Here is a 9,298-nt window from a genome sequence, read left to right on the forward strand (position 1 = left end):
TTATCTTTGGCAGATGATGCGCTGACAGAAGTTAAATCCAGTGACTTTGTTTAGAAGATTTCTTCATTAATAGAAACTTTCATGGTGAGAGGCCTGAGCTATTGGACTCCGTTTTGTTTCCTCCACATGTCTAACAGTAACCCTGAGAATGGCTGTTTCCTGTTCACTGCTGAGGAAGTGGTACGCTTTGTACGGAACACACACCTCCTTCTCTGATGGATGCACTTTTTGAACGTTTACACAACACACTCGCACGCACACACAGAGATTGCAAAGAAAACCGAGACGAAAACACTGATGCTATGTCTTTGTAACACTTCGCAGACTTGGTCGACCGGGAACGTACGGTGACTTGGGTTTGAAATGAAAGCTATTCTGGGTTTTAGGCACGGTATGAATGCTTTAGCAGTTTGTAACGTGTCGTACGCGGTCATTCTCCGCCAACTCTAGTCGTTCGGCAAAATCGATGCATGACGAACAAGCTCCGAATTAAGAACACACTTATTGAAATTGTTTGTTGGTTCTGTACTAAGTAGAACTTCTTGAAATGAACTAAAAAACAGAATCCTGGCACACGTTTAAGAGCATTCCGACATATTCATTACAGCGTGTTTGGCACCTATGTCAACGCACCTGAAAACAGCATTTTTAGTCTGTGGTTTATTCAAAAAGGGAGTGAATTTAACAGATTTTAAACCACAACGACCCTTTTTTGCGTTCTGTGCCACCAACCACGAAAATCTGCCGTTTTCACCAATGTTGACATGGGTACCGCGATAGATTGTAAACTTGTCAACATTTAGTCAAGCCGGATCTCTGCTTCGCACTTATAAAACATCAAATTACATTAACCCTGTGCACACGCCAAGAGTTGTTCTCATTGGTTAACTGCTTCAAACCTTTTTTGGACCACAAATGACAAATCACGACAAGATTATAAGCTAAATTGCTAAGTCACCCCTCACTTGATAAGCTTGCATATAAAGATGGTTTTCATGCTGCGAAGGTTTGCTTTGGCTGTACATTGTTTTTGTCATAAGCGCAGATCTTCCAGGAAGATTGGGGCAATGGCTTCAAACCTGGTTTGGCTTCAGGTAGGAGATACCGCCAAGTAACAGGAAGTTCTGAAGCCTGACAGAGTAACGGTTAGCGAGGCAACTTAACGGTTTTAAAAAGTACTCCGCTCTTCGATAATTCACTTCAATATTCGAGCACGGCAAAATAAAGATATGCTCACTAAAGAGGGGATTCTGCAGAGCAAAAACAATGCCGCTTTCAAGAAGGCTTAGTTTGACATTCACTTTTTCAGCTATGCAAGCAACCACGACCTCCTTCGACTATGATTTTCTTTAAAAAAAAGAGGCGCAAATAAACAATATATGTAAAAGCAAACAACACACGGAGAACTTCAAATGTGAAACTAGGGAAATTAGACACAGGAAGAAAGAATAAAAACCAGCAACTTCTAAAGCGCATTCTTTTGGAAGAGCTCTCTTTCCCCCAAAAACACTACAAAGTCTTGCCCATCGAGCACGCCAACCCTTTGAACGAAGCTTCAACAAAAGCTTTCGGCTGGAAAAGTACCGCAAGTGCAGGAATCCTGAGATATGGAACAAGCAAACGTCTGTCTCCCGCCATCTAATGCTTTACAGATGAAATACCACGGCCTGGATTCAATCCGTTCGGAGCGTGTTCGCCCTCAATTACGATCGAGTTGACGCTCTTCGGTAGAGAATTACGAAGACGTTAACTCCGAACCGACTGAGGCCAAGGCCAAAATCACATTGATTATGAAGTAAGGGGAGTTCAAGGCAACTGTGACTCAAGAAGAACAATTAAAACTGACGGAACAGCTGATTGTTTTCACTCTTACCAAAATATCTTAACCTTCATCTTAATCTTCCTTGTCATATAATTTTTGCCTACCTGAGACAGACGGGAAGGACTTCTTAAAACAACAACACACAAGAAAACAAGAAAGAGAACAAAACACCTATGGCTGGGCCCAGATATTGTGCTGCAGGGCGGTCAGCATGCAGGTGTCAAACACCAGACTGAAAACCTCTACGATTGGTTTCACCAGCAGAGGTGCATCTACTTCCAGGATGAGAAAAACCAGCGGGATCTGCGTCCCGAACACGTCGTTTCCACCAATCCTCATTTCTGAATAACAATTACATACTGAGGAACAAAGAGGAAGGGTCGTAACTGCTGTGGATCAGTCCTGTCCCTTGGCTGGAAGACTAATCTCCCTATAAAAAGGTCAACGTGAACGTGGGATTTCGTCGTTGCAGAAGCCAAGAAGGATCAACTGATAGTTTGAGGTAACTCCACACTTTCTAAGGAGAAACCAACAAACAGACAAAGCGAGAGAATGAACAACTCACTGTACAACTTGTAAGCTAGCTGTATAAAAGCCCCTCTCTACCATTCACTCAATTAGCTACTAAACCAATACCCAACTATACTTTCCTAGTAATAAGCAGGATATATAGATATAGATATAAATATAGAGCTAATACTGATTAAACACAGCACATATAAAGGATTAAATTCACACTACAAGAATAAACAAAAACAAAATCAAAAAGCAAAGAAAGAAAAAGAAACAATATGTAAAATGAGAAGGGCCCATTTAGTGAAAGATCACCAAGCACAGGGTTAGAGAGGGCGTTTAGTAACGGGCCCTTGGTGCGTCTACATGCCCGCGCTGAAACTCTGCATCTCACGGTGGAAGTGCTGAGTGGGTTCGTTCAGGACCACGCTGTTGTCTATGGAGGGATGCCAGACGCGGCCCAAGCCCAGGGACACCTCCTTGACCAAGTTGTGGACGGGGTCGCCCTCGATGTACACCGACTGGTCCGGGTCAAAGTCGATGCTCTCTTCGGACACCTCCAGGACTTTGAGGTTGGACCCACGCAGGCGAGAGATGGCCACCAGGTTGTGCGACCACACGGTGTAGCCTGTGGTGCGAGAGAAACCATTGAACCAAGAGAACTAGTATGGTAAAACAGCTACAGTTTATTGACTCACTGATTCTTGAGACATGCGACAAACTACAAGTTAAATAAAAAATAAACAGAACGTAATATTTTTATTCAAATTAATCATTAGTGCTGTACATACTGTCAATATACAAAAACATCTTGCAAATCTAGTATTCAGATTGATGAATGGATAAATTGAGATTACAGGATGATTTCGAATTTCAGCTGTGTTTATTGAATTCAGACAGAAAATCTGACATAGTTGATGGCTTACAGTCATGACAAAACAGTATGTTGCTTAGCACGTTTTAAATGCAGGACCATTTTGTTTCCCTGCTGTTATTGGCTACTAATGTCACCGATTTAAAAGGAGAGAAATTATCTAAAAAATGGTTATGAAAAAAGGTTATGGAGCTAAAACATCAAAAAATTATTTTAAGTGTTAAATATTTTTTTCATTTTTAGATTATTAAATAAACACTTATTTTTCCCAGACATACATTATTACATAAAATATGAATAAAAACCTATCTAGATAGATAGGTTCATGTATAGAGGAAAAGTTCAATTTTGCAATTCTATTAGACTTTTTGTAAATGCTTTGGAAAGGATAAAACAATACAGTTAAAAATTAAACAAAAACATACATTAAATAAAAGCTACATGATAAATAACAGCAACAACAACTTCCCAAAAAGACACATATTACCTTTCAGTTATTTAAATTTTTTAATAATATTAACTATGTTTCTGAATAAAAACGTTTTCTGGCAGTATTATAAAAATTACAGTCCGTTTTGTCCCATGTCTCAAATCAGTGAATGATCAACATCAAGTGAAAAGTTGAAAATCTCCACTTACCATGGATGATCAGGACAGCGAGGTGCACACAGCGCCAGGCGAGGAGAACCAGCGGGTCCTCGTTGCGGTTGACGCTGAGGTCTGGGAATCCAGCATCGTCTCTCATCAAGATGAAATGGCTCAGGGTTTTGTGGTACTGCTGTGAGATGAGCTCCACGACACCATCCGTCACCAGCGTGCTGTAGCTGTCCAGATGGATCCGCTCCAGGGGCACGCTGGGCTTCAGCACACGCAGAAGATCCTGGCTGCACACATCCATCGCCATGATGTAGACACGCAGGTTGGTGCTTCGACGGACCAGGGCTTTCCAATCGTCCTCGGTGGTGGTACCATCCAAAGGCTTGACGTCCAAAGCAGCGCCGTTCAGCAAGAGGGAGAGGCGGTGGAGGGGTGCTCGGTCACCGCCGGCGAGGAGACGGCACATGTCTGAGGTGAAATCGCAGAAGTCTAGCGACAGAGACCGCAGGTTAGTGAGCCTTTCTATTTCGACGGTGGAAATCAGGCTGGGCAGCTGATTGTCGATCAGACTGAGGTGCTCGAGGGAGCTGGTGCTGGGGTTGGAGAGAGAGGCCAGAGAGCAGGGGGTCACCACACAGAGCATGAACGCAGACGACAACCACTTCAACTGCCTGCTGTTGGACAGGATCTCTTCAAAGAGCTGCTGGATCCTAGAACCACAGAACATATTATAAATAGTTATAAATCTTTGCAATAAGAAATTAATTTTTAAAAGTTAAATAAAGGCAGCACAATGAGACAATGACATTCACTACCATTCAAAAGTATGGGGGGCAGTCTCTCTCTTTTTTTTTAAGAAACTAATTTTTCTCTTCAGCAAGGATGCATTAAAATGATCAAATTACAGAAAAGAAAATCAAATAAAAACCGTTCTATTGAACTTGTTCATTAAAGAATCCTGAAAAACCTCAAATATTAAAAGACTGTTTCTGAAATTTATGAAAATAAGAAATGTTTCCTGACAATCAAATCAGCATATCTGAATAATTTCTGATGGATCATGTGACACTGAAGACTAGTAATGGCTGCTAAAAATTCAGCTTTGCTGGAATACATAAAATAATTTATTTAAACAGAAAACAGTCATTTTAAACTGTAATAACATTTTACAGTATGACTGTAAAGCATAAGAGACTACTTCCACAATAATAATAAAAAATAAAAACTTATCCCAAACCTTTGAATGACAGCATAATTAAAGATGAAGTGCTTAATTTCTATGCCACTACTAGTATCAGAAAACTAAACACTGAATTTAATATAAAATGTAGAATTGACGTACACAGTTTTTAAAATATTGTTTCCAACATCAATACTGTATTTTTAAACAGTAGGAAGTGTACAGTATATACTCTGTGCAATATGCCAGTTTTTAAATCTGAACACAGCCTGTGTTTTTTTAATGCTATGCTAGCTTCTGTGGCCATTTCCATGGCAAGACAATTATGGAAAAACGGGTTTTTACAGTCTATTTTTGCTAAAAATTCAAAACTGTATTTCGTTAAGTGTTAACCGATTAAAAAAAAAAAAAAGTTTCTCACAGGGTTAAAACAAGCACAATCTATTAAAACATGCTTCATGAATCAGCCCAAAACAGACTGAGTGCCTAATACCTAGAACTAACAAGATAGTCAGGTTATTTGCAAAGCCAGCTTCCTCTATTAGATCTTCCCCATTGAGTGTGCCATTTCAGTATAAGATTACAATCAGTTTACATGAGTGGAAGGTAGCTTTAAAACATACTCTTTCATTTTCTTGCCCCCTTGGTCGAGCTGGCTGAGGTAAGAGCTGTCCAAAATGCCGTCATCCTGAAGAATGCATGTGTCCCCATAGAGACTCAGCTTCTGGAGGTTTCTGTAGAGGAAAAAAAAGAGGAAGTGTGAATCTCATGTCTTGCAAATGTAAACAAACTAGACCAGAGCAAACAAACTGATAGATATCAAATATTCCATTCTCAATTCATATGAAACTTTAACAAAATCATATGAGAACAGTGTATAAAGAATCAGTCAATTCATTTGAAGTAAATTCTCAAACTCTCACCACACCAAAGAACCTATACTCAGCTCTTTTTTTCTTTTGTTTGTGCATTTTAAACTAAAGCCTGTTGTTTTAAAGGCAAGTGCTGGGCTATGAGTCCTTCTAGTTCCTTTCTATTGTGCATAAACATAATTGTAGGTTCAAATCAGCATCAGGAAACATCACGAAACACAAAGCCAGTCTTGTTTAAACAGTGTTTTGTAAGATTCTGTTAGAATGTTAACAATGCAGTAAGGCTTGTGGGAGTTTAGACAGAGGTTGTAACATTTGCTACTTAGAACTAGCATTTATTTTTTGTTAAAGTGCTCATTCTTTCCAAGTAAGTCTCGATATAAAAATAACTAAAATTTCACTAACAAATATTCATTACATACAAGTACTGTTTGTACTCCCAATACAACTGTAACACACTGCAAATTCTGCCATCAAAATTCAAGATGTATGCTTTAGATCAGAATGCATTACACTTTTACTAATAATTATGTTTTTTTAAGCTGCTACTCAAATACTTTCTAATATATTACAGTTCACCAGTAGCTACTTCATATATTATACTAAATACTATAAATATTAGATAGATATATACAGATCTTGGTTATATTAGTATATATTTAATGATACAAATGTAGCTAAAATAACATGTTTTTTATATTTTATTTTAGTTCATTTTAATTTCAAGCCACTTTTTTATCATTAACATTTAGTGTACTGTTACTAGCAATATTTTTAATCTTAGTAGTCTTATTACATTTTTAATTTACCTATAAATTAGCTTTTCTAACTCATCACTGCATGTGACAAGTAGGACATTATAAACACACACACTAAAAAAAAGTACTTAAAAAGTACTAGCAACCATTAAACGTTATTAGAAGTCAATCAGATAATGCTGAGGAATTTCACTAGACTAGATAAAAGAAAAAACACAGATCCCCATACAACTCAATGGTATTTAAACAAAAAAGGCCATTTGTGACCAGTTACCTCGCACTAAAGGAATAACTAATACTAGCATCCAATGAATAAGTGCTAGCGAGACTGATAAAATAAAATGCTAGTCGTTATTGGATTACTTACTAGTAAATAAAGTATTTTTAGCAATACACAGTACTAGTAACAAAAAATAGGCACTGGTTAGTTCGGCTTGTTAAAGGAGGTGATAGCAGTTCTGCACAAAGCATGCGATGCTTCAGACATGAGCGTTACGTAATGCGCAGGGTTTGTTTATGGCTGCTGGTGCTCATTAAATGCAAGCAAAACAAAGCAGCCCGAAAGGAGGTGCCCACATCCATATACCTGTTATTACGCAGACTGCCGAGCACACACAACACCTGGTCTAAATATGTCACCATCGCTTCTTTCGCGAACTGCGGGTCGCTCTCGACGGCTTCCACTCCGTGCTGCAGCGGGCTTAAACAGCCGTCCAGCGGGGCGAACTCCAGCTGCAGCTCCCGCACGAACGAGCCGAACTTGCGCATGAGGAACTCTAATCTCGGGGTTTGTTCTGATCCAGATCCGCCGCCGTTGGTTCCGCCACCGACGCGCAGCTTGAGCTCCGTCCACAGCGCAGGGTAGAAGAGGCACTCCCTCCAGCGAGAGCATACGGCCGAGGCCCGGAGCTTGTCTCGGTCCGACAGGAAGGAGAATATGTGAACGATAAGCTCGCTGGGTAACGCCAAGGCTCCGACGCTGCTGCACAGAGCCATGGCAGGAGGCTGGAAAGATGCAATGAAGATTAAAAACGTAACCGTTACACAACTCCGCTCCTCTCCTCTCTGCTACTGCGCTCAGTGAAAACAAACAACTGCGCGATGAGCTTTGCCTTCAATACTACTGGATCACTCCACTTCCGGTTTCATAATAGGGGCGACAAGAAATTTATCAGGAGATCATGAGCACCTGCGAAAATGAGATGTAAGTATATTATATTGAAATATACATATTAGTAGACAGAACTAGTGTCTGGTAATATTAATTTAACTGTTTATTTCGTGTAATGCATGTTTAGTGAATTAGGTGGTTGCAGTGGTTCCTTCCAAAAATGCCTTATTTTTGCCATACATCGAGTGGCTGAAGGAGGGCGCAAGTATTTTCCTTTTAAACACAGCACCAATTTCTGATCTCTTTTATTATTGAAATCAAATAGTCATGTGCACATTGTAATATGGGAAAATAATGCAATTTAAATTCTAACCCTTTATGGGAAATATTATATGCATAAATCAATACATGGGTCAGCTGTACCAAATGGTAGGCTATTTTCCTCTGATTTAAAGATTTAATGATTTTTTAATATTTAGATGCAAGATGAAAAGTTATACTGTAATTTTAATGACTTGTATTATTTATTTTTTTTTTCATTTATTTCCCTGTTGGAATTACAATTTAATAAATACTAGAAAAAAAAAACTTTTAGAGACATGAAAAGAATACAAATGGCATAAATGGAGACTTCTAGTTTGGACTCCAAATATTATTTTAGCTGTGAAACACAGGGGTTTTCAATCAATCTGATGCTAGGGACCCCTAAAATCATGACCCCTGCCCCTTCCTAAAATAGAAAGACTGCTAAGTATTTTTACTGTATGAAGACTATGCTAAGTGATACAAAATTATAATAAAAATAAATATGTAAACCATTGGTTGTATGCTGTGATTGTGTTTAAAGACAAAATAAATAATGAATATAGTATGATTCTAAAATAATCCACAAAATATTTACTTTGCAAACAGTGTATATTTAAAAAATCGTATTAAATGTATAAAAAAAATGCATAATAGAAATACACATAAAACAAGAGAAGGCCTGAGTAAGGTGGTGCTAGCTCTCATTTATTAGTCATTTCAAAAACACTACTGACAAGTTTTACGGGGAATACAGGCAACACTAAGCCATTCTTTTTTGATTGAACTTGATCTGGGCGAGGAAAGAGAAATCTTGGTAATTGTTTTGTGTGACATTATAAGCTTGTAAAAGGTTAATCATGCTGAACAAAAGGAGTCTCATTTTTGCACAAATAATCTGACTTTTAAGGAGCTATGTATTAAGATATCATAATTTGTGTCAATAATAACACATTGATGAAAGAAGAAAAGACTAAAGAAAATATTTCAGTTAAAGGGTGAAAGAAGAAAAGAAGCAGTGGCATGTAGTGATGCCTAAAACATGAAATTACAGCATAACTATAGTTCATTTTGTAGTGAATACTCCAGAAGAGGCTACATATTATAGATTTATATATGGAATTATATTTAACCCTTGTGCACCCTTATGGACATTTTTGCCTGTTAATGCTAACTGCATAAATTTAGGCTCAGGTGTGTATTTTTATTGGAATTTTAATATTCCACCCTCATTTCCTTTAATAAATCTATTTTACACAAGGTACAAA

The 9,298-nt window shown here is 38.3% G+C and overlaps 1 protein-coding gene across 1 annotated transcript in view; it reads right to left on the bottom strand.

Moving 5' to 3' along the window:
* LOC306850833 (F-box only protein 33-like) overlaps positions 1–7,741 on the bottom strand; it is a 20,293-nt gene extending 12,552 nt beyond the window's left edge. Inside the window, exons 1-4 of the mRNA XM_079386750.1 lie at positions 7,203–7,741; positions 5,610–5,720; positions 3,849–4,516; positions 2,730–2,963 (exon numbers count right to left, since the gene is read on the bottom strand). Coding sequence (XP_079242876.1) covers positions 2,730–2,963; positions 3,849–4,516; positions 5,610–5,720; positions 7,203–7,612 — 1,423 coding nt within the window. The 5' untranslated portion in view covers positions 7,613–7,741. The remainder of the gene's footprint in view (positions 1–2,729; positions 2,964–3,848; positions 4,517–5,609; positions 5,721–7,202) is intronic.
* Positions 7,742–9,298: the final 1,557 nt, after the last annotated feature.

This window comes from Barbus barbus, assembly GCF_936440315.1.
Source record: "Barbus barbus genome assembly, chromosome: 30".
Taxonomy (NCBI): domain Eukaryota; kingdom Metazoa; phylum Chordata; class Actinopteri; order Cypriniformes; family Cyprinidae; genus Barbus; species Barbus barbus.